Raw genomic sequence first — 27,458 nt, 5'->3', positions numbered from 1 at the left:
AAAAACTTAGTAATATGCACAGTGTGTTCACCAGTTTGTGAACTTAAGTTGGAAAGCAGTGAACGTGTGCGTATCGATAACGCGTTTGTAGCTGTTGTTTCTGCTAATAATGCCAAAAAACTAAATGATAAAATCAGGGATCATAAAAATTCAAATCACAAATTAAGTGCGTAGAAATCATGAGTATAAAAGAAAAGAAAACTTTAAAAAAATGCGTGAGTGAAAGTGAAAAGTTGTGGGGAAAGCAGCATCAAGAAAAAGTAATCGCAACTGCTTCGTTGTTCAGGTCTGCATATGTAATAGCTAAACAGAAATTACCATTCAAATCGTATCCTGCAGTAAACGAACTACAAAAGCTGAATGGTTTATCAGTCGGTAATATGCTTCATTCTGACCATGCATGCCGAAATATCATTATGTTTGTAGGAGAAAAAATGAAAAAGAATCTTGCTCACTTCCTTGTAGAATAGGGTACAAACTTCAGTATCATGATGGACGAAAGTACAACGGTTTCCAATAAAACTTGTTTAATAATATATTTACGTTTGTCCTTTGAGTGAGTTGCTTGCAATTATTTTTTTGACATTGTTAAATTAGAAAGTGGGACAGGAGAATGCATTTTCAGCACATTGTTAGCAGCTCTTGAAAAGTATGACATTACAAATGATGTACTAAAAAACCACCTTGTAGGTATCGCAACAGATGGTGCCTCAACAATACTTGCACCTTAAAAAGGGCGTAGCCGCTCTACTGCGTAGTCATTTAAAACTGTCGTTCAATGTATGAACCACAAAATGGAATTAGCTGTCCACGATGTTATGAATGATGTAGCAGATGTATACCATATACAGGTTTTTTTAGATTCCTTATATTCTGTGTTTTCTAAAAATCAGAGACTACTACAAAGTGTTTCACAAGAATTATTCTCGCAGCTATTAAAACTAGGCCGTATTTTTCGCGTACATTGGGTTGCTTCCTCATTTAATGCTGTTCGAGCTCTTCTTGAAAGTCACAGTTCTCTTGTCCATCTTTTTGAAAAACTGAGACATGACGGTTCCCGATCAACTCAGGAGAGATCTAAATTTGAAGGTTTCATAAACATCTCACAAAGTGGTTGCTTGTAATGGAATTAGTTATGCTTTATGAGGCCCCAGAAGTTCTGCAAGTATTATCATTCTTTATGCAGAACAGAAATTCTTCAGTCCTTAAAGCAATCTGGAAACTGATGTGGCTATAAGAACTCTTTAAACACTGAAAACAAATGACTCCCCACGAATTAGGATGATAGTACAAGAGTTGGAGGAAAAGCGCGCATTCAAAGCGGTATTAATTAAACAACCATCTTGTGATGAATATAACAGATTTCAGACATTTTGGAAGAAATTTTTTCAGTCTTTGGTAGATAATATAAAAAAACGCTTTGAGGACCTGGATTTATTTTCGGGTGTAGCCGTATTAAATTCAGATACATGGCCCTCAGATGTTTTATGGAGACATGTCAATTTCTCGCTTGTGTAATAGGTTGGATTTTAAATTACGTGAAAGCACGTGTGCATCACTAGTTAAAGATTTTCGAATCTATAAAGAAAATCCTCAACACATTCCCAATTCTGTGAAGGAACATGTGAAAGCAGTTGAAGTTATACCTATATCTACGGCTGAATGTGAACGCGGATTTAGTGCCACGAATTTAACACTGACTGATCAGAGAAATCACTTACAAATTCCGACACTTTCAAATCTACTTTTCATTCCAATAAATGGACCTCCACTGCATTGCTTCGATGCAGAAAAAATTGCAGCAAGGTGGATCAAGTCTCAGCACTATAGCGCCCTTGACACACCAACAGGCAAACCCTCGAATCTTCAGGAGCAGTCTCATTCATCTCGTCTCTTCAACTAAACTCTGTAAGTTCAAATGACAATTATATACCGTAGTACTAGCTGAACCGGCCACACTTTGCTGTGGCTTTGTCATAATACGATGATTTAACAAATTAACATTCACTTATAATTTCAGAGTGTTAAAATTAAGCACAAAACAACACAAAAATTTGAATTTTACATGTTATTCATCTCATATTTTAGTATAGTTTGAGTATCATATATTACATGAATCATTTACAAAGTTGTTAATTAACAACATATGAATTTATTAATTTTGTAAATGAGGTAAATAAACTCGGCATTGCTCGGATGTCTCTACCCTCCCCTTATGTCCATCTCCTTCTTTTCCCACTCCCCATCTTCTCCTGCCCTTCTGTCTGTCCATCTGCTTATCTTCTCTATCACCTCCTACCCCCTCCGTCACTCTCCCCTTCGCAAAGGTAAATTTCTCTCCCCCTCTAAGTCAATCTCCTCCTCCCCTCTCTTTCTGTCCCTGTGACATCCAACATTTACATATTGAAAGCAGTAATTTGCGTCTACAATTGCCATAAGGACAATGCTGAATGTTTTTTTGTAGTTGATGTATTCACTTCCATAATTCGGAGGACACATAATTTGCACATGTTTGCCATATATGGCTACTATGCAGTGAGGGAAATTCCACTTCACTTCGAAATTTCTTGCTACCTTCTGCCATTCTTCAGTATCCTTTGGAATCTGAAAGGTAAAACATACTCATTACTTTCCCTATTTTTTCAGACTGATGACACAGAGAACACAGGATCAAAAGATGACGGCGCTGTAGCTCTTGAACATGTACTTCCCACATACGTCAAGCACATATTTTCAAATGTTCTTTTTAAAGTGGCCTTGGGGGAATATGAACAGCAAACTCCAAGCATCGAAACGTTGGTTGCAAAACCTAGCTGTGAAATTGTATATGTGGACAATAATAATTCGACGAATTTGTTCAAACAGAAACAGAAGAGCTCGAATTAATTCAATTTTAGAAATAAGTATTTTTAACAGTTCCTTAATATCCATTTTAATTTGCTTAAAAATGCCAATAAAACATTGCTTAAATGAAATCAGTATTGAATGTTGCATGCTTACCTTTATGTAATTCTTCAACACCAATGAAAAACCTTCATATACTTGTGGCACTATGAGGGAAATAGCAGAATATGATACTTTAAAGAAGTACATTAGTGACTTGTATGAATCGCCAGTGGCTAAAAATCGTAATGTGATGGCCCATCGAATTCTTAGTGAAATACTGTCTTGGCAGTTGTTATCTTTCTTTACAGTAAGAAGTGTAGTTAACTGCAGTAAGTAATTAAAGTCTTCAATCGACAATCTCGTAAAATTACTAAATAACACGCCATCGCCTGCTTCTAGTTCCTAGGATACTATTTCGTGCACCTTCTTTAAATGCACCAAACTTTCTCGTCTGATATACCTCCTGAGGAAGCTGAAGCTGAAGAGGGTTATAACTGACCAGTTTCTCACAATAGTCTACCATGCACTCTTCCACAGCCACATTAGCTATGGACTGTTGTTGTGGGGACACTCTGCAGGCTGCAAAGATGTGTTGCTATTACAAAAAAAAAGTCATCGGGATCATATCCTCTAGCAAAAGAGTGGACCACTGTAAGCCTATTTTCACCAGGCTAGGCATAATGACTATTTTCAGCCAGTATGTGTTTTTCTGCCTCATTTATATAAAAGAAAATCAAAGGAATTTTAGCATAAGACAAGAAATACATAATCATGACACTCGCTGTAAGAGGAACATTGAAGTGCCAAGGTGTCGCCTATCAAGTACACAAGACAGCTTTCCAACAGTCGCCCTAAAAATGTACAATCAACTGCCTCCAGAAGTGAAATCCCTGCCACCTGAATTATTTCGGAAAAAAATTGCTCAGGACTTGAAACAACATCCACTATATTCCTTGGAGGAGTTTTTCAACAGTGGTTCTAGTGAATCGACAAAATAATAAATATTGTTGTGTTTTATATATAATTTTGCCTAAATCTAATCTTCTTTTTATGTTCTCAGTTGACTGCGCATTTAATTTTGTGTTTTACTTAAAGTACATGTTTTGCCAAAATGAAACTTTAACTTTATGTGTGTGATCTACATGGTTTTGTAAACATTTTGCTTTATGGTATTTTCATTTACTGCTATGAAGTTTTACTTTCCTGTTTAGTTATATTTCATTTTCTCTATGTTCTATGTGGTTTTGTGCACTGAATAAATATTTTCTTTTATTTGTAATATAAATTTAGTTATGGTGTTGTATAAATGTTAGTTGATAAACATTGTATTTGTGACGCAGTCTGTCCAGCCATGGCTGGTAAACGACGAAGATATAGTAATACAGTAATAAAGTAATACTCTTCTCTTCCACCAGCCTTTTCTTTTCCTTTGGTTTTCATTTCCATTGTTAGCTGCATGTGCAAGTACCAAGTAGGCCGCTGCTGCTATCACTTTATCATCCATTATACTGCAAGACCGACACACATGTGGCACAAATTCTGTTGCTTTGGTATAAATTAACCTGCTGCATGCAACATACGCCATAAGATGTTGCCTGTTGTAGCATGCTACAAGACGACGCACGCCACATTTCCGTAGCATGCCACAATGTTGCAAGACGTCGCCCCAGCGTAAATGAGGCTTTAGAGCCAGGTCTGTATTGTATGGTGGATGTGATGTATTGCGTACGAAACTAAAACCTGCAATCAGATCCAAACGTCGTGGAAAACTGTGAATAGGTGTCATCGTGCAGCAAGATAACGCTCGCCCACATTCTGCCAAATGGACAGCCGGTCGCAATAAAGGAGTTGAGATTCGAGGTGCTGGAACATGCACCATACAGCCCAGACCTGGCTCCAAGCACTTTTCACATGTTTGGACCCTTAACGGAAGCACTATAGGGAAGAAGATTTGAAAGTGATGAAGACGTCATTGCTGCGGTGCAAAATTGGTTACAGATGCAACCGAAAAACGTATTTTCTGATGAAATAAAGAAAAGACACTCATAAAACGTCGGGAAAACTGCATTGGAGTCCAGGGAGGTTACGTAGAAAAATAACGCATGTTTCAGTTTTCTATCATCAGAATAAGTACAGATTTTCACAAATGTGCCTTTACTTTTTGAATTGCCCTCTTATACCTGTATGTAGATGATTTTGTAAATAAGCATTACCTATAATGTACTTTTAAAGATATAACAAGGGATGGCTTTTCTGATAGTGCATACGCATGAATAGTGAGTTTCGGCATTAACATCTATTTATAAATAACCATGGGTAACGCCAAGGTCCAATATATAATTATACTAACCCCTAAGACATCCCCCGCACTGGTAAAAGCACAAATCGCACACTGTTCCTACATGACTCTTTCTGCTCCCAGCTTGCTTTCATTGTCAAAAACATAAGGTTGGCACTTTACAGAGGTCAATAATGGATGCTATTCACAAATGTTCCTTTAAAGAGATTCAGACTCAACAAGTTGCAATACAATGCTTAAAATTTTCAATGAAGCAAAGATCATAAACACCTCTACATCTACATCTACATCCATACTCCGCAAGCCACCTGACGGTGTGTGGCGGAGGGTACCCTGAGTACCTCTATCGGTTCTCCCTTCTATTCCAGTCTTGTATTGTTCGTGGAAAGAAGGATTGTCGGTATGCTTCTGTGTGGGCTGTGCAGCAGGACGAAAATTTGGTGTAGCACGAGGAAAATATTCATTTGTTGTGTCATGGGATGAAAGCAGGGCTGCTTCCCTGAATTGAGGCACCAGGTTGTGTAGCACCTGAGAGAGAAACACAATAAGGCTTGAAAAACATTATCCCTGGTCGCATATGTGGGGTCATCCTCTTAGCTATTGTGGATGCCACAGCCCTTTTCCAGTATCTGGTGGCAGGGAGAGGGGAGGGGGGGGGTGCTTTGCCCAGCTGTGATGATGAGTCATCCTACCTCTACTGCTTGTATTCTTTTTTCATTTAAAGCATTTTTTATCAATGTCCGATTACACACAGTGCTCGCCATTAGAATTGCAACACTATTACAGTGGTATTAAAAATGTCATATTGGTAAGAAATTTACTACATGGTTGGATTAGCACTTCAGCAAAACCTCACAAATTACGTAGAAGAAATATAATGTACGTTCAGTCTGTACACATGGAACGGTTATGCAGCTAGTTTCCATACAGAATTCACCTTTATTTGTTTCTGGTAAGTTGTGTGTCATGCCTCATATAAAGAGGAGAGTGTGCATCAGCATGTGTCAGCATTAGACACAAACATGAATGAGGCATACAGAGACTACAGTTTAACATTCCACAATATTGTTGCTTGTGTTGGTCAGGATCCCATGACTGTCAAGCAAAACATGGAACTGATGGGTTTGGAAAGATGGTAATAAATACTATGCTGGATCTCAGTGGCCCAATGCAACTAGTGTCTGAGAGTGACAGATATATTGTTTGCTCATTCATGCAGGTTCATACAGCCATGTCACATATCTTAAGTCAGGAAATGGGCATTTTTGCAGTGAGAAAGGCATCCACACAAATAATATGATGATGTCTGGTGCACCAAGTACTTCTGCGTGGTGACCATTTTTATGCCATCCCTTGACACAGCAGTGGGGCGGGAGGGACGTGGGGAGAGGGGAGAGGGAGAGGGGGAGGGGGCGGAGAGAGAGAGAGAGAGAGAGAGAGAGAGAGAGAGAGAGAGTGGAGGGAGCGAGGCACTGATGACAGTGGTGTGCCCACTGACAACTATGTGCACACGATTAACATCATATTGATTTTTCATTTCCATCTGGTTCTGCTTATGGCTTCATAGTGAATGTATCAGTATACTGAGGCTCCGAGGAGAACTAACACTGCCAAATCCTATTCATCAGCCTTGTACATGCTCAGCATCTGGTGTTATGGTATGGTGTGCCACTGGCTACACAACGTAATTACCTCTGGCTTGTGTAGCTGGTCTTCTGAACAGTAGCTATTAAATTTCTGACATTTAAGGTGGTGGCCATGCCCTATCTTCGAGGTCTACGTGACACACTCAAAACATGGTAACACAGGATTGCTTATTGCCTGTGCTGTCCTGATCTACCTCAATATGGAGAGTGTTCAACTGCTGCCCTGGCCAGCACATCCTTCTAATCTCTTATTCATTGAAAACATCAGTTCACACGTTACTGAAAGGCTGGGACACCACCAATCACCACCCACTACAACTGATAAACTCTGGCACAGAGATGAAGCAGCAATGAATGACAAATCCATATCTGTCATCAAGCTCAGTTTGACTTGATCACCAGCCAATTTAGAGTGATTCTTGCTGCCACATGTGGCAGCTCTGTGTGCTAAATTATGTACCCAGTACACCCCAATCATCTACAAACCATGTATTCCTCCCACTGTACCTTTACACACACAATAAGTAAGCTTTTGCGATTTGTAATTCTTTCCGGTGCTGCAATTTTATGGCCAGCAGTGCCTTTTGTATATGTCTACTGAGGTAGCAAACAGCAATGAGCAGTCCATCTTTTCATTAGTGACAGTCACTTGCTTCTAAACTACTCTTTGCTGAGACTTCACAACCATATCAAACACGAAAAAAAAAAAAAATCGTAAAAATATTTACTTCACTTCATTATGCACAGCTCTTGTCAATCGGCCAGTGGTACACAACCTACTTAGAGCACAACTCACCATTGCGTCATATTTGCTCACTGCTGCCTCCTCATCTTCTTCATCCTTCTTTCCCTCAACATCCAATGTATTAGTTCCCTAAAGATCTTCTGAAGGTGAACATTCCTAAAACAGTTAAAAGAAAAAATATCAAAGTGAGTGACAGTGATACAGCTGTCAGGCAAAATCATGCAAAAGTAATCATCCCATTTCCTTTGATTTACATGTATCTAACAAACGCCTTTGGAGAAGAAGTCATTTCTATGAATGTGGTACAGTATGTTCATATTTCAAAGATATACTGTACTCTAGGATATGGCAGTCAGTCCAGCAGATAGCAATGCAGCTGAAACGTATTAAAATCAACTACTAGAGCTTGTGTAATGCCCACTGTCACTAACAACATGTTTATGGGTGCAGCAACGGAGTCTTAAGTCCACAATAACTCATGTTTCTTCTAATATACAGATGATACATTAATAATTTAGCCAAATGGACTACACAGTCTATGACATTCCTACATCTGAAATTGTTACATCAAAACATGAGAGTTACAAAAGAGGTATAAGAAAGAAAACCAAATTTCATTTCTGGAAATTCTCATCAAGAGAAGATAGAATGGAACACCAAGACCCAGTATTCACTGGAAACTAACACATACAGACTTATACTTGCATGTCTCCAGCTGTCACGTCCCCTTTTAACAAGAGGATGTCCTAAGCTCATTAGTGCACAGGGCTTCCGGAATGTCTGAACAAGACGGTTTAGAAGTGGAGTTTCATCACCGACAAACAGTTTGGTTATAACAACTGCCAGATATAGTGTACCCTAAAGCCAAAGGAGCCCAGGTGACAGCCTGTAGAGGAAAAAGAGAAACCTGTTGTGACAGAATTTATCATTTACATAGGGATGATATCACAAAAATCAAAAGTATATTTCACAAATACACTGAAGGGCCAAAGAAACTGGTATAGGTATGCGTACTCAAATACGGAGATATGTAAACAGGCAGAATACACCACTGCGGTTGGCAACACCCACATAAAACAACAAGTGTCTGGTGCAGTTGTTAGATCGGTTACTGCTGCTACTATCGCAGGTTATCAAGATTTAATTGAGTCTGAATGTGGTGTTACAGACAGTGCATGAGCAATGGGACACGGCATCTCTGGAGTAGCAATGAAGTGGGGATTTTCTCGTATGATCATTTCACAAATGTTCCATGAATATCAGGAATCCAGTACAACATCAAATCTCTGACATCACTGGGCCCAGAAACAGATCCAGGAAGAATGGGACTGATGACTGAAGAGAATCATTCAACATGACAGAAGTGCAACCCTTCTGCAAATTGCTGCAGATTTCAGTGCTGGGCCATCAAGAAGTGTCAGCATGCAAACAATTCAACGAAATGTCATCTATATGGGCTTTCGGAGCTGAAGGCCTACTTGTGTACCCTGGATGACAACATGACACAAAGCTTTACACCTCACCTGGGCCCATCAACTACGACATTGGACTAATGATGACTGGAAACATGTTGCCTGGTCGGAAGAGTCTCGTTTCAAATTGTATCGAGCTGATGGAAGTGTGCGGGTATGGAGACAACCTCATGAATTTATGGACCCTGCATGTCAGCAGGGGACTGCCCACGCTGATGGAGGCTCTGTAATGGTGTGGGGTGCATGCAGTAGGAGTGATATGTGACCCCTGATACGTCTAGACACGACTCTGACAAGTGACATGTATGTAAGCGTTCTGTCTGATCACCTGCATTCATTCATTTCCATTTGTGCATTCTGACGGGCTTGGACAATTCCAGCAGGACAATGCGACACCTCACACGTCTGGAGTTGCTACAGAATGGCTCCAGGAACACTTTTCTGAGTTTAAACACTTCCACTGGCTACCAAACTCCCCAGACATGAACATTATTAAGCATATCTCGGATGCCTTTCAACGTGCTGTTCAGAAGAGATCTCTGCCCCCCTCATACTCTTACGGATTTATGGGCAGCCCTGCAGGATTCATGGTGTCAATTAACTCCAGCACTACTTCAGAGGTTAGTTAAGTCCATGGCATGTCATGTTGTGGCACTTCCGCATGCTCGTGGGGGCTCTACATGATATTAGGCAGGTGTACCAGGTTTTTGGCTCTTCAGTGTATTTGTCAAATGCTTAGTTCACTCACAACTTATAGGCTTGAATGTGTCTATAAAGGATGACTTAAGACTCCACGAATGAGGTTTCCCACATCCTGTCCCAGTGTAGAGAAATTTCTCTACATCAGACTGTTTAAAAGGAACTGGAAAAACTAACAGAGAATAAGACTCACAAGGATAAAGAACAACCAAAAATGTCAGCTGTCAAGAGTATTGCACCTCCAAATGACATCTATGTCTACATCTACATCAATACTCCATAATGCACCTTATGGCACGTAGCAGAGGGTACCCCATACCACTACTACTCACTTCCTGGTCTGTTTCATTCACAAATAGAACGGAGAAAAAATGACCAACTCCATGCCTTCGTATGAGCCTTAATTTCTCATACCTTATCTTCGTGGTCATTGTGTACAATGTATATTGGAGGCAAGAGAATTTTCAGCAGCCAGCTTCAAATGCTGGCTCTCTAAATTTTTTCAATACTGTTCCTCAGAAAGAATGTCGCCTCCCCTCCAAGGACTCCCACTTGAGTTACAGAAGCATCTTCTTGGGTGTTGTTTGAACCTACCAGTAACAAATCTAGCAGCCTGCCTCTGAACTGCTTTGATGTCTTCCTTAAATCTGACCTGGTAAGGATCCCAAACACTCAAGCAGCACTCAAGAATAGGTCACACTAGCATCCTATATGCGGCCTCCTTTACAGATGAACCACACTTTCCTAGAATTCTCCCAGTAAACCCAAGTCAACCAGTCACCTTTTCTACTACAATCCACACACGCTAGTATCATTTTACATCACTTTGCATTGTTATGCCGGTATTTCGGTGGTGTGTTGTAGCTGGCCTTGTAGGATCCTGTGTTTTCAAAGACAGTCCTGGTCGTCCAAGTGCATCATCTGAACCTTGTACCAAAAAGTGTAAACTATTGTTCCAGTGGGAAAACACACAACAGTATCAAAACATCTGCCAGTACACGGCACATCGAGGCGACGTGTACACTGCAGCACAAAAAGTAATCCACATAGAAGCAGATGGACATGTTCTTCTTGCCAAGTTGCTTTGTGTTTATCAGCAGAAAGGAACTGTTTTGTGCCCTATCACGGAAAGTCATGAAGTTTATGGTGGTGGTCTCATTTGAAGCCACCGCGTTTAGTGTGCAGTGGTTTTATTTGAAACCACCCTGTACCTAATGAAATACTGCACAAATTTTTTTTTCATATTTTTCCATAATATTGTATGAGTTATATCGTAATAAAACAAAAAAAGTTTAAAAAATGATTTTATTTATTTTGTGTCTGATAGTCACAGGTGCAGTTTTTAACTAGCTGCAAATGACATGACTATCTGTGAGGACATGTTCAAATAATGGAAAATCCAGGATGCAATAATGAGAATAATATGAAAAGGATAGATTGCTACTCACCATATAGTGGAGATGTAGACAGGCACAGCAAAAAGAATGCTAAACAAGTAAGATTTCAGCCAAGAGGCCTTATTCTGAAGTAGACACCTGGCATCGGCAGCCAGAAGACAGTGGTCATGTGTGTGTGAGTTGTGTTCACATGAATATGTGTGTGTGTGTGTGTGTGTGTGTGTGTGTGTGTGTGTGTGTGTGTGTGTTGTCTACTTCAGAAGAAAGCCTTTTGACTGAAAACTTTCTTGTTAAACAGTCTTTCTGTTGTGCTTGTCTGTGACTCAACATGTACACTACATGGAGAGCACCAGTCGGTCCTCTTCATAATATGCATACAAGTTGTTAGTTAAAAACTGAAGTAACATCAAACTGGGTGACTAGAAAAATAAACCTCATGCAAAGATTTGCAGCTAGCTGGCATATATTATAATACTGTTTAACTGTGTGTGACCCATAACAGGGTAAACAAGCAAGGATCACCAAACAGCACAAATGAGCACAGACATTTGCTCTGTGTTGTGAGGGACTGTAATCAACTGGTAAGATATCAAACATTTCAGGGAATCTGCTAACGAAAGTCCTCTATTGAGTTATTGTGAAGGAATGTATAAATACTGTCCAGCCTTCCATTTGTTTCTGCTGAAGCCCCTGGGATAAAATTAAACTGGTAGCAGCATATGAAGAGGCATATAAACAAACAGTGAATGGTGTGGGAAGAAATGCTCATACATAACACCGTAAAAGGTTCTTTCACCATGCACAGTACAAAGTTAGCGTAAAGTTTAAGTTCTGTGCAGAATCTCATCACATCTAACAAAGGAGATCAAGGGAAGAACTGAAGGTTAGAGTCTAATGTCACACTGACGACAAGCTCATTTCAAATCTAGCACAATCTCACGCAGCACAAGGATGGGGAAAGTAATTCATGTCCTCCTCAATGGAACTATCCTGCATTCAGCCTTATAAATTTAAATCCCACTCCTTCTACATAATAGTCCAGTGCCTTAACCACTTCACTATCTTATTCTACGAGACGTCAACTCTATCCAGAACATCAATTCAGAAAACTAGTAATTAAGGCACACTGGAATACAATTCTTGTTGTTCCATTGTATATGGCACACAAGAACCTTACAAATGAGGCAAGAGATGACGATTGATACAGAACCGATCACTTTCTTGTGCATTATTTATAAGTGAAATGGGAGAAGTGTAGTTACTAGACATATAAACTGCCTTCCATCATGCTGTGTACTGTGGCTTACAGAGACTGCATATAGATGTAAAGATAGATAACATTTAGAACTTACCAGAATTTCTTCCTCAATGAATACAAATTCAAATTCAGGAGTGTCGACTGCATCAGTTTCCACCTGAATAAAAGAAAATGAATAGGTACAGAATCAATATGAAATCCAGAAGAAACCAATTTACAGAAAGTCTTTATTATTTCTGCAATACGAGAAATGTTCAGTAACTGATTTACTTTGTATCTTGGAGAGCAGCATGTCATCTGCAGGCTGAATTTCTGGAGGCAGGACAAACAAATTCTGCAGAGAAAGTTGGGATTCACAGATGGCATGTGGCTCAACAAAAAGAAAGTGCAACATTAACACAGGTAAGCTGCTCAACTGTTCGTCTCCCATCCAATTACAACAAATTACCACAAAATGAGGTGAATCCAATCAAAAACAGCATTTTTTTTTTAATTTTGGCCATTTACTGTTATGATATTGGAATAATAATTCTGTATGTTAATTTCACAACCTGGATAATGATATATTCATGTACTAGGCTATTTTTATCTTATAATTGCAGTTATTATTTTAAGTTAATTGTTGATCGGTTTCACCTCCTCAGTTGGGGTGAATCCGATCACCATTGTATTTTGTATGTAGGGACAAAATCAGACTTCCAGTGGATTGAATCAAATCATTATTTTGATTTTAAAAAAATGTACTGCTAAGTCTGCAGCAAAATTTTACACTTTCTAGACTAAACAAATTTTTACAAACACATTAAACTTGAGATTTTTGCTGTAAAAACACTTGCATTCACAAAATTTGACAAAGAAATATTAATTTTTAGTTATTGTATGTCATAATCAGAAAAATATTTACTCATTACAAAATTGTTAAGGCTTTTGTGGCTACTTGATGACAAATGTCTATAAAATCATTAGATGAACGTCAGCCGAAGAACCCGATACAGAAGCTATTTACTCATTGTCGTAATCATCTATCCCTTCAAAAATAAATTTACCTTGCTTTCTATGTTTCAGAACAACATTTTTAATAACTTGGGCTCTTCCTACCTCAGTTGCATCATCAATTTCTGGAAAGACAAACAGTAGCATCAAGAACTTTCTTTCCCAGAAATGTCATTTCATAGGTGTCATTAGAGATGCTTTCAATTTTACCACAAAAAAACCTGAACCTTTTATCCGTAGGAAATTTTACTATGGTGAAATCATTTTCTTTAAATTCATGCCTATCTTTATCCTTCTCCTTGTCCATTTCTTCATTTTCATTTAACTCGTGCTGTTTTAGATCACCGTTAGATGATCCAGATAGGGACTCCCTGCTTTCAGCCCCGTCACTAACATTTTCATTTAAGTTGCTGATAACAATTCCTTTTCCTGGAGTTAATGCTAAACATGGCATGGCTTTTCTTTTGTTTCATTAGAGCAAACCTATTTCAACTGCATTATTCTGCTGCCCAAGAAACTTCTGATGAACTGGTGCCATGTGCACTGTTATCTGTTCCTTCTGGAATTTGTGAAATGACTTTATCGGGACAGAAAGCAAAAATTCCTGCTTTTATGAACCCAGATATTACATTTGATTTGGACGTGATAGCTACATTTTCAATGGAGGAGTTTTTTTTTTTTTTTTTTTTTTTTTTTTTTTTTTTTTTTTTTTTTTTACGACCTAGGAAATTCAGATTTTGGCACCACTCCTCCCTCTAGTCTTCCTTTTCCAATCATCTAACACATTTCTCCAAGCAAGTTTTAAAGGTCACATCAAGTGGCTGACACAAATGAGTAGAATTAGGTGATAGAAGCACAAATTTAAGGTCCTGCTCCTGGCACAGTTTAATCACATTATATGACAGATGACTCAAGAGACTGTCACCTATTATCACTTTAGATCCCTCTAATTGCTGGGCATAAGGCAAGACAACTTCAACAAACCATGTTTCAAACATTGTTAGGTCAAACCAACCACTCTTATTCCTATTATAACCTGCACCAGTTATGCCCCCTTCAGTTCAAGTATCACAGATGTGTTTTGCCCTATAAACTGTGTATGGTGGGAGGACTGAGCTGTTGACTTAGAACTATCCTTTCAGGATGTCTTGTGCCTCGCTTCACTATTACTTTCACTTGTCCAGGATAGTCACAAAAAGTTTCTCTCATCATAGTTTATAATGTTGGAGGGAAGGCCACCACTGAAGGTCACTTCAAGGTTTTTAAAATAATCAAGCACTGCTTCTCAGGTAACAGCTGCCTTTGCCCTCTTCACATTTTCCCTTACTCTAACCGTTAGTTCTTTATCTCTTTTCAGAAAAGATTTTACCCGCTTGTGCCTAGGTCGATTGCCATGAAATCTTTTTTCAGTCCTCCCTGCTCAATTGAGATATGCCTGTACACCGTCCCTAACATCATTATTTCTCAAAGGCAACCCCCATTTCGCAGAACACAATAATCATTCAACAAGTTTTTTCCTCACTGCTGGTTAATGCTGGTTGGCTGCCTGTTTTGTATTTGTACCTTTCCTTGAGTTTGTCATGATGAATTACTCCTTCAAAGTGAAAGAAAACTATCAGCATGGCTTTGACATTTGACCTGACCTGACAAGTCTTTTTTTTCCTTGGAGAACCTTTCCTGGGTATTGTGAAGGTTGAACCTTGGTCTCAATATCAGAACCATACACCTACGTCTCATCACCAGTTATGATTCTCTTAAGGGACATCTCGTTCTCATTTGTGTGATCATGACATGATCCAACTGAAATGTTACATTCATCTGCAATTTCTTGAACAATCAATCTTCAAATGGCACGCACAATTTTGTTGACATTCCTGACATGAGCGTCATCAGTAGACATTGAAGGGCATCCAACGGTTACCTTTAACTTCCATCTGTCCATTTTTAAACCATGTGAACCATCCATAATAACAAGCATGGCTTAAGCACTCCTCACCGTAGGCTTCCTGCATTATTTGTTGGTTCTCTGTACGGGTTTTCTTGAGTTTCATGGAAAATTTAATACAGACGCATTGTTGGTCTAACTCTGCCATCTCAAAATTCACAAACTGTGCAACACAATATTCTACATCTGCGTGATTACTCTGCTATTCACAATAAAGTACCTGGCAGAGGGTTCAATGAACCACCTTCATGCTGTCTCTCTACCGTTCCACTCTCAAACGGCACACGGGAAAAACCAGCACTTAATTTTTTCCATGTGAGCCCTGATTTCTCTTATTTTATTGTGATGATCATTTCTCCCTATGTAGGTGGGTGCCAACAGAATGTTTTCGCAATCGGAGGAGAAAACTGGTGATTGAAATTTCATGAGAAGATCCCATCACAACGAAAAATGCCTTTGTTTTAATGATTGCCACTCCAATTCACGTATCATTTCTGTGCCGCGCCAATTCACGTATCATGTCTGTGACACTATCTCCCCTATTTCGCGATAATACGAAACAAGCTGCCCTTCTTTGTACTTTTTTGATGTCATCCGTCAGTCCCACCTGATGCAGATTCCACACCGCACAGCAGTACTCCTAAGTGTTCTGCCAATGAATCACAGTCTTTGGTTTGCTCTACCCACAATATTATCTATGTGATCGTTCCAATTTAGGTTATTTGTAATTGTAATCCCTAAGTATTTAGTTGAATTTACAGCCCTCAGATTAGTGTGACTTATCGAGTAATCGAAATTTAGCTGATTTCTTTTAGTACTCATGTGAATAACTTCGCACTTTTCTTTATTCAGGGTCAATTGTCACTTTTTGCACCATACAGATATCTCATCTAAATCATTTTGCAAGTCGTTTTGATCATCTGATGACTTTACAAGACGGTAAATGACAGCATCATCTGCAAACAATCTAAGACAGCTACTCAGATTGTCTCCTGTGTCATTAATATAGATCAGGAACAATAGAGGGCCTGTAACACTTCCTTGGGGAACGCCGGATATTACTTCTGTTTTACTCGATGACTTTCCGTCTATTACTACGAACTGTGACCTTTCTGACAAGAAATCACAAATCCAGTCGCACAACTGAGGCGATACTCTGTAGGCACATAGTTTGATTAGAAGACGCTTGTGAGGAACGGTGTCAAAAGCCTTCTGAAAATCTAAAAATATGGAAGCAATTTGACATCCCCTTTCGATAGCACTTATTACTTCATGAGTATAAAGAGCTAGTTGGTTTCACAAGAATGATATTTATTTATTTATTCATTCATTTATTGTTCCGTGGGACCACATTAAGGAGAAGTCTCCATGGTCATGGAATGAATCAATACATGGAATTATAACACGATTGTAGAAACAGATAAAATGAAATATAAGAAACATATTCGGGCGACAAGTCGTAAGTTTAAATAAAGAAAATCAACAATGTAACACTGAAATTTGCTTAATTTTTTAGCTCTTCCAGGAGCTCTTCGACAGAATAGAAGGAGTGAGCCATGAGGAAACTCTTCAGTTTAGACTTAAAAGTGTTTGGGCTACTGCTAAGATTTTTGAGTTCTTGTGGTAGCTTATTGAAAATGGATGCAGCAGAATACTGCACTCCTTTCTGCACAAGAATCAAGGAAGTGCATTCCATATGCAGATTTGATTTCTGCATAGTATGAACTGAGTGAAAGCTGCTAACTCTTGGGAATAAGCTAATATTGCTAACAACAAACGACATTAAAGAAAATATATACTGTGAGGGCAATGTCAAAATTCCCAGACAATAGAACAGGTGTCGACAAGAGGTTTTCGAACTTACACCACACATAGCTCGAACGGCCCGTTTTTGAGCCAAAAATACCCTTTTTGAATCAGAAGAATTACCCCAAAAAATAATACCATATGACATAAGTGTATGAAAATATGCGAAGTAGACTACTTTTCGTGTTGAAATGTCACTTATTTCAGCCACTGTTCTAATGGTAAATAAAGCAGCATTTAGTTTCTGAACAAGATCCTGAACATGGGCTTTCCACAACAGCTTACTATCTATCCGAACGCCTAGGAACTTGAACTGTTCCGTCTCGCTTATAATATGCCCATTCAGTCTGATCAAAATATCAGTTCTTGTTGAATTGTGAGTTAGAAACTGTAAAAACTGAGTCTTACTGTGATTTAGCATCAAATTATTTTCCACAAGCCACGAACTTATTCCATGAACCACATTATTTGATAATGTTTCAATATTACACAAAAGATCCTTCACTACCAAGCTGGTGTCATCAGCAAACAGAAATATTTTTGAATCACCTGTAATACTAGAAGGCATATCATTTATATAAATAAGCACTGACCCTTGGGGAATGTCCCACTTAAGAGTGCCCCATTGGGACTGAACATCACTACCACTCTCAATATTGCGGAGAATTACCTTCTGCTTTCTGTTCTTAAAGTAAGAGGCGAACCAATTGTAAGCTACTCCCCTTACTCCATAATGGTCCAACTTCTGCAGTAATATTTTGTGGTCAACACAGTCAAAAGCCTTCGTTAAATCAAAGAAAACACCTAACGTTCGCAACCTTTTATTTAATCAGTCCAAAACCTCACAGAGAAAGGAGAATACAGCATTTTCAGTTGTTAAGCCATTTCTAAAACCAAACTGTACATTTGACAGCAAATTATGTAAATTTAAATGCTCCAGTAACCTTGAATATACAATCCTCTCGATAACTTTAGCAAACACCGATGGCATAGAAATAGGTCTATAATTGTCAACATTATCTCTGTCTCCCTTTTTATAAAGTGGCTTCACTACCGAGTACTTTAATCGGTCAGGAAACTGACCACTCCTAAAGGAAAAGTTACAGATGTGGCTAAGTGCTGGGCTAACATACACAGAACAATACTTCAGTATTCTGCTAGATACCCCGTCATATCCATGAGAGTTCTTGGTCTTTAGTGATTTAATTATTAACTCAATCTCCCTCTTGTCAGTATCATGGAGGAGCATTTCAGGTAACAGTCTCGGGACACTTTTTTCTAAGAGCGCTATATGATTCCCTGTTGGGACTAGGTTTCTATTTAGTTCACCTGCAATATTCAGAAAGTGATTATTAAATACTGTACATATATGCGACTTATCAGTAACACGGACATTCCCAATACGCACTGATTCTATATCCTCGACTTGTCTCTGCAGACCAGCCACTTCCTTTACGACTGACCATATGGTTTTAATTTTATCCTGAGACTTAGCTATTCTATCTGCATACCACATACTTTTTGCCTTCCTAATAACTTTTTTAAGCATCTTACAATACTGCTTGTAGTGGGCTGCTGCATTTAGATTGTGACTGTTTCTAACGTTTTGATATAATTGCCACTTTGTTCTACAAGATATTCTTATCCCTTTAGTCAGCCACCCAGGCTGCCTGTTTGTGCTAGTACCCTGTTTTGAACGTTCTAACGGAAAGCAACTTTCAAAGAGCATGAGAAAAGTTTTGAGGAAAGCATTATATTTATCGTCTAATGTATCAGCACTGTAAACATCTTGCCACTCTTGTTCCTTGATAAGGTTTACAAAGGTCTCTACAGCAACTGGATCAGCTTTCCTAAAAAGTTGATAACTATATTTAACATGTGTTGCAGCACAAAAATCTTTTAGAGTTAAAATTTGTGCATCATGATCTGGAAGGCCATTCACCTTTTTGCTAACAGAATGCCCTTCTAGTAATGAGGAATGAACACAAATATTGTCTATGGTTGTTCTACTGTTTCCTTGCACTCTCATTGGAAAGAATACGGTTTGCATAAGATCATATGAATTAAGGAGGTCTACCAGCATCCTTTTCCTAGCACAATCACTTATACAATTAATATTGAAGTCACCACATATAACGAACTTTTTGTATTTCCTATAAAGTGAACCAAGAACCTCCTCTAGCTTTAGCAAAAATGTTGTGAAATCGGAGTCTGGGGATCTATAAATAACAACAGTAAGAAGTTTAGCTCCACTAAATTTAACCACACCTGCACAACATTCAAACACCTTTTCAGTGCACTACTTTGAAACATCAATTGACTCAAGTGGGATACCGTTTTTCACATACATGGCTACTCCCCCACACCGCAAAGAGCTCCTAGAAAAGCTGCCAGCCAACCTGTATCCTGGTAAAGGAAGCCTCTGAATTATCTCCTTATTTAAGAAGTGTTCAGATATACCAATAATTTCAGAGTCAACATCTATAAGCAGTTCACTAACTTTATCTCTAATACCTTGTATATTTTGATGAAATATACTAATTCCCTCATTTATCGGATACCTAAGCTTTGTCGAAAGTGGTTTCTTTGTTAGAGAGACTTCCCTTAAGCAGGAATACCTATCAGCTGACTTCAATCTAAAAAAGGTACAGCTCTAACACCCACAACTGAATCCGTGCTGACTATATGTCAATAAATCGTTTTTTTTTGAGGTACTTCATAATGTTCGAATACAGTATATGTTCTAAAACCCTACTGCAAATCAACGTTAGTGATATAGGCCTGCAATTCAGCAGATTACTCCTACTTCCCTTTTTGGGTATTGGTGTGACTTGAGCAATTTTCCAGCCTTTAGGTACGGATGTTTCTGTGAGCGAGTGGTTGTATATAATTGCTAAATATGGAGGTATTTTATCAGTATACTCTGAGAGGGACCTGACTGGTATACAATCTGGTCTGGAGGCCTTGCCTTTATTAAGTGATTTAAGCTGCTTTGTTACACCGAGGATATCTACTTCTATGTTTCTCATCTTGGCAGTTGTTCTTGATTGGAATTCAGGGATATTTACTTCGTCTACTTTGGTGAAGGAGTTTCGGAAAACCGTGTTTAATAACTCTGCTTTAGTGGCACTGTCATCAGTGACTTCACCGTTGTTACCACGCAGTGAAGGTATTGATTGTGTCACACAGGCCAGTGCTGAGATGCCAACTGCATTTCGCTCAGTCACACCATTGGCACGAAATTACGAATGTTCCAGAATTTTCTGAACAGACCTTGTAGATACTCCACAAGTCACCATACGGTGCATGGTAGAGGATACCCTGTGTCTCTACTAGTCATTTCCTTTCACGTTCCTCTCACAAACAGATCAAGAGAAAAATAACTGTCTACACATCTTCGTATGCGCCCTAATTTCTTGTATCTTATTTCGGTGGTCCTTATGTGCAATGTAAGTTGGCGGCAGTAGAATCAATCAGCAGTCAGCTTCAAATGCCGGTTCTCTACATTTTCTCAATAGTGTTCCTCAAACAGAATGATGCCCTTGCTTCAGGGATTCTCACTGAGTTCCTGAAGCAGCTCCATAACACTTTCATGTTGTTTGAACCTACCTGTAAGAAATCTAGTAGGCCACCTCTGAACTGCTTTGATGTTTTCCTTTAATCTGATCCCAAACACTCAAGCAGTACTCAAGAACAGGTTGCATGAGCATCGTACATGCATTCTGCAGTCTCCTTCACAGATGTACCACACTTTCCTAAAACTCTCCCAACAAACCAAAGTCAACTATTTGCCTTCGCTATCGTAGTCCTTACATGTATGTTCCATTTCATACTGCTTTATTGTATTATGCCCAGATATTTAAACAATGTAATTGTGTCAAGCAGGGCACTACTAATGCTGTGACAGAACATTGCCGGTTTATTTTTCCTACTCATCCAGGTGAAGTTAAAGTTTTTCTACATGTAGAGCTAGTTCCCATTCATCACACCAACTAGAAAGTTTGTGTAAGTCATCTTGTATTCTTCTACAGTCACTCAACTTCGACATCTTACTGTAAACCACACCATCATCAGCAAACAACTGCAGACTGCTGCCCACCCTGTCCGCCCATTCATTTATGTATATAGAAAATAATAGCAGTCCTATCACACTTTCTGGGGCACTCCAGACTATACCCTGTCTCTGATAAACAATTGCCATTGAGGGCAACATACTGTGTTCTATAACTTAAAAAGTCTTCAAGCTACTCACATCTCTCTGAACCTGGTTTATATGCTCATACCTTCACTAACACCTTTCTGTGGGCGAGGGTGTAAAATGTTTTCCATAAATCTAGAAATATGGAATCTGCCCACAGCCCTTCATTCATAGTTTGCTATAGTTCATGTGAGAAAAGGGCAAGCTGAGTTTTGCATCAACACAATACTACATTCAATTGAATATTACTTACTGGCTCTTGCTTGATGGTAGTCACACCACATACGGAACTTTTCTGTAGTTGTGATGTTGTCTCCTGTAAGAATAACATAATTAGAAACACACACTAGAAAAATACAACAAAGAATAAACTGGAAATAAAATGTGTGGCATAAATAGAGCAAGAGAATGTGTCATATTTGTGGAATAGGCAACTGGGGTATGGATTTCATAGAGCTTTTATTTTATTTGACTGAAGCTTCGATAAAATCATGCATGACTGTTATGGTGAAGCTGACAATTAAGCCTGTCTTAGAAACATTGGTTGTTCCAGATTTAGTCAGCAGCGGGAAATCTTGAATTCAGTCACATTACTCTCTGTTTGCATGAACCTTGGTACATCATCTCTGGTAAGTAAGGTTTCCTGCATGATTGTGCACATACATTCTCTGTCCTTTGGAATTAACTAAAGTGTCAGGAAACAACAATGGTTGTTAGAAATTAATGTAAACACGACTCACAGATTAGGCCCTCGGTCTGTTATGACTACTGCCTACAAGGCAATATGAGGAGTGATTTATGATCGTGGGACATGTGATCAGTGATTCAGCAATCCCTCTAGCCATTATTGCCAGTAGAAGAATCCTGGTGATGCCACTGTTTCTTTAGTCACACAGCTTCTCATCTGGCCTCACAAGGCTGAGTGGAGTCAGTTGCCGATGTCCCTGCCTCAGAAAAAAGTCTTAGGACGTACTGGGAATCAAACACAGACCCTTCTACACCAAAGGCAATAACACCAAGCATTCGGCTGCAATGACATTCTTATTAAAAAGTACTTCTGGAAGGACCACTGACTTCTAATACTAAAAGAGTTAGAGAAACAACTGACACAATCTTTTCTTAGTTAGTCTGTATCGAATACTAGAAAGACTTTATAAATATCTATTGGATTTCTGAGAATTTCTGCCATTCTCCTCACAGCTGATGAATCCACGGTTTTCCACTTAACACAAGTATTGTATTGTGCAGCATATGGAGATCTTAAGCTGTCAATTTATCCAGAATTTGCTACCACAAACCATGGACCTTGCGGACATGGGGTGGCTTCTGTGCCTCAACGATATAGACAGCCGTACTGTAGGTGCAATCATGTCAGAGAGGTATCTTAGGAAAGGCCAGACAAACACGCAGCCCTTGAAGAGGGACAGCAGTCATTTCATTATTTGCAGGGGCATTGGGCTGGATGATTGAGCGATCAGACCTTGTAACATTAGCCATTATGGCCTTGCAATGTTGAGGAGATGTAAAAGGCAGACTGCTAAAGGCAAGAAAAGCACTTCTGAAAAAGAAAACAAACAATGGAAACTACAGGTTGAAATATCAACAATATAAGGGAAAGGATGGATTGCTACTCACCACAAAGATGGCAAATTGAGTTGCAAATAGGCACAACAAAAAGACTGTTCCACATTTGGCTTTTGGCTAAAGCCTTCTTCAGAAAAGAAAATACACAAGAAAAGAGTAATTTATTAACACAGATTATAAATTTAAACTCTGGGGAGTGTTTTCCAGAGGTATCTGCCTCCAACCTTGTGTTCAAATGGATTTAGGCTGCAGTAGTTATGCAGAACTGAAAACGCTCTCACAGGGCAGGCTAGTGTGGATAGCTGCATCAAACCAGTCTTCACATTGGAGGTGATGGTGGTGACGATGGACGGTCAACACAAAATCAATGTTAAACACTTATGTCATTAATCATCCACCCTACAAATTTTATGAACATTTGGAGCAAGAATCTGTAAACTGTTTTTGGAATGCAACAGATTTAACTGAAAATAACTTTTCATGATGCATCCATTAAATATTTTATTTTTTCAGCAGTAATGAGTAAACTCAATAAAATGCCAGGCATCTAGCAGCTGTGCAACAGCAATTTATTACTCTACTCAAAAAAGCCACAGCTTCTTTGAAAGTACAGAATTTCTACTAATATTCCTAGATACCTTTAATAAGTGTACTGAAGACACTGATATGGCAATTCTGCTTTGACCAGTGCCATAATCGTCAACTTTTTTATTTTTATTTATTTTTTTGAGAGTGTGGAGAGACTGCTCTGTAACATAGCCCTAGGTCTGCATTAAGTTGCAAGTTGGCAAAGGTGATGAAGGGCCATGATAATGTCCCGCCCCCTTCCATTGTTTATAATTTTATTTACATCAAAATGAAGACATCTATTACCCTGCTGTTGTCTGATAGTTTCAAGCTTTTAATAAAAAGAAAATTCCCTGCCACAATCCCTACAAGCCTGCAGGGCCCTGATAGTTTCATAGTTATAATACCTGTGATGGTACTACATCAAACACCATACTGGTGGATGGCACACATAGTCAAAGCTGATTGGTTATACTGCATATTTCAATATTTCCATAATTCAGAATTGAAGATTAATAGTGTACAACTGCCTTAAAAAAGCAATAAAAGCTTCCTGTATTTAATTACTGTTGTTAATGAAATTAACATAATCAGTTCATGATAGCATCACACAAATTTTAATCTGTTTACATCTCTGTTGACTCTCCTATCATGGAATATTCGAAACTTGGTGTTTGAGTGGATGATTTCCTTCTTTTCTACTGGTGTTATACCAGTTCCATTCTAGTCTGCAAAGCTTTCTTTTTGAAGGCCTTCATTACCTCCAGCTAATGCACTGTTGGTCTGCATTGTAAAGAGTTGAAAAAAGCTCAAGTGGAAGCTTCTTTGAAATGGCCTTGAAGTAGTTTTTTAACAATAAATGTTTCATAGTATTATGGAATTCCTTTCAGAAGTGTAGAATATCAACAATATTAGCAAGCACACCTCATGCACACATGACCGCTACCACCAGCAGTTCCGATATTGGTCAGAGCAGCTGATGGTTTCGATCATGTGGGCATGAGGTGGGCTTGTAACAGTCTTGCCGTTGTGTCTGTCTGCAACTCAACATATCTTTATGATGAGTAGCAATTTATACTTTTCCTAATATAATTGACATTCTAACCTGGAGTTTCCTGTATCTGTAAGTACCAACAACCAAGTTATATGACGTTTGTTTACTGTTTGTAGTTGTTCTCACGAAGTTATGACAGAAAGTGTAAAGTAAGTTCACAATCCAAAATTAATCCTGTATTTATCTACTGAGAATAAATAAATAAACAAATTTTTCACCTTCCTTGAGCTGTAAGCTTATCTACATCTACATCTACATCCATACTCCGCAAGCTACCTGACGGTGTGTGGCGGAGGGTACCCTGAGTACCTCTATCGGTTCTCCCTTCTATTCCAGTCTCGTATCGTTCGTGGAAAGAAGGATTGTTGGTATGCTTCTGTGTGGGCTCTAATCTCTCTGATTTTATCCTCATGGTCTCTTCGCGAGATATACGTAGGAGGGAGCAATATACTGCTTGACTCTTCGGTGAAGGCATGTTCTCGAAACTTTAACAAAAGCCCGTACCGAGCTACTGAGCGTCTCTCCTGCAGAGTCTTCCACTGGAGTTTATCTATCATCTCCGTAACGCTTTCGCGATTACTAAATGATCCTGTAACGAAGCGCGCTGCTCTCCGTTGGATCTTCTCTATCTCTTCTATCAACCCTATCTGGTACGGATCCCACACTGCTGAGCAGTATTCAAGCAGTGAGCGAACAAGCGTACTGTAACCTACTTCCTTTGTTTTCGGATTGCATTTCCTTAGGATTCTTCCAATGAATCTCAGTCTGGCATCTGCTTTACCGACGATCAACTTTACATGATCATTCCATTTTAAATCACTCCTAATGCATACTCCCAGATAATTTATGGAATTAACTGCTTCCAGTTGCTGACCTGCTATTTTGTAGCTAAATGATAAGGGATCTACCTTTCTATGTATTCGCAGCACATTACACTTATCCAGAGTTATAGTACTCCCTTTTTCAAGAAACATAGTTGATAACTAGTTATACGAAGAAACAGTTAGTTCTGCATCAATAACCAACAGTTATTTATGAATACACAAATTATAAGGGGTACTCAAAAAGAAATGAGCCAGAGACATAATTACAGAAACCTGTACCTGTATGTTAGAAGTATTGACCTTGGCTGTTGAGACACTTGTCCCACTGTGACACAAGGCGGTGAATGGCTGTCTCATAAAATTCCCGGAGCTGCAATATGAACCAATTGCGCACGTACAGCCGGACGTCGTCAACCGCATGAGTGCAGGAAAGGTTATGCTGATGTTCTTCTTTAACCAAGATGGCCCCCTTCTGATTCACTTTCTGCAGCACGGGACAACAATGAATGCCCTGCATTACTCGCAAACCTTGATCACTCTTCGCCAAGCGATCAAATCAAAACAACCAGGCAATCTCACCCATGGAGTCATTCTGCTCCACGACAATGCAAAGCCTCATAATGGCCAACACAGTCGCAGGACTCATGCAGAAATTCAAATGGGACATTCTCGACCACCCTCCATATAGTCCGGACTTCTCTCCCTGTGATTACGCTGTTTTTGGTCCCGTTAAAAAGGCTCTGAGTGGCAAACAATGCCCCTTGGATGACGACATCCAGCTGTATGAGCGGAACTGGTTCACATCACAGCCCCAGGAATTTCATGAGACAGCCATTCACCGCCTTGTGTCACAGTGGGACAAGTGTGTCAACAGCGAGGTCAATACATCTAACATACAGGTACTCGTTTCTGTAATTATGCTTCTGGCTTGTTTCTTTTTGAATGCCTCTTACGTAAGGGATAAGAACTGACATAACTTACCTGGATGGAGAATAAAATATATTTAAAAGCAAATAGTGAAAAAGTCATGCGCGCGCGCGCGAGCGCGCGCGCGCGCACACACACACACACACACACACACACACGCGCGCGCGTAAATACATTGGGTATCACATTCCGTTTGTGGCCTATTCATGGAACAGGACATGTAAACACATTGTGTATAATCATTCTATTTGTGGCTTATTCATGGAACAGAAGAGAAGACCATTCTCCATCAAAAGGCCAGCTGTAAAAATACAGTAACAAAATAGAAAAAAAGTATACAATGAAAACAGTTCTATACATGAATGGATAGTTCGATGTGGAAGAAATTACAAATGTAGAAAGAGAGCTCTCATGTCAGATTCCATGGGCTTCACAACTAATCAAAATATCGAGTGCTTTAGTTTTGGAACCTAGAACCTATGTTCTGCCAGTCGTAAAAGGTGACGAAAAGAACAAACCACTAATGGGGCTAACCCCCCTTTTAGTGTGATTAGTTGGTTCAGGACAGAACTAATGAAGCCTCGGACAAGCGCTGTAATGGTCGGGGACGACACTTGAACCCTATGCCCTTCCATAATGGTAACGACACTGCGACCCACACGGAAAATGATTTAAATCCAAATAGAGGTGTCTTGCAGGATATGCTTCCTGCAACCACTCTAGAAGGAAAACAAAGAGAGAGGATGAGATGGTCAGATGAAGTTAACCGACACCTCATGTTCTGTTATTACCAAGCAACAAACTTACGAACCAACACAACTGGATATGGATCACAAGTATACACAACATTTATTATCAGATACTCAGAATTAAAATTTTTAACAGAACAATGACTAGCTGATCAGATCCGTGTAATAATCAAAAATAACAGGATACCCCAGTCAGAATTAGAAAACATCAAACAACAAGTACAACAAATACTGGAACAAAATAATGTGCAATCAGAAGAAGAAGAAGAAGAAGAAGAAGAAAATACAGTAATGGACTCAAACATCCCAGAGCAAACATACAAAGAACAACACGCATCAATTAAACAATCAGAGGAAAACGAAATCTTAAAACAGCCACCAGAACAAGCACAAATAGAACAAGAAGTGA

General features: G+C 39.1%; 1 protein-coding gene across 1 annotated transcript in view; it reads right to left on the bottom strand.

Moving 5' to 3' along the window:
* The window catches only part of LOC126240717 (zinc finger protein 239-like), a 156,832-nt gene that overhangs the window by 120,276 nt on the left and 9,098 nt on the right, over positions 1–27,458 (bottom strand). The window contains exons 2-4 of the mRNA XM_049947946.1: positions 21,598–21,660; positions 12,497–12,559; positions 7,628–7,732 (exon numbers count right to left, since the gene is read on the bottom strand). Coding sequence (XP_049803903.1) covers positions 7,628–7,630 — 3 coding nt within the window. The 5' untranslated portion in view covers positions 7,631–7,732; positions 12,497–12,559; positions 21,598–21,660. The remainder of the gene's footprint in view (positions 1–7,627; positions 7,733–12,496; positions 12,560–21,597; positions 21,661–27,458) is intronic.

This window comes from Schistocerca nitens, chromosome 1 (genome assembly GCF_023898315.1).
Source record: "Schistocerca nitens isolate TAMUIC-IGC-003100 chromosome 1, iqSchNite1.1, whole genome shotgun sequence".
Lineage (NCBI taxonomy): Eukaryota > Metazoa > Arthropoda > Insecta > Orthoptera > Acrididae > Schistocerca > Schistocerca nitens.
Note: the sequence above shows the minus strand (reverse complement) of the source record. Positions and strands in the feature narration are given on the sequence as shown.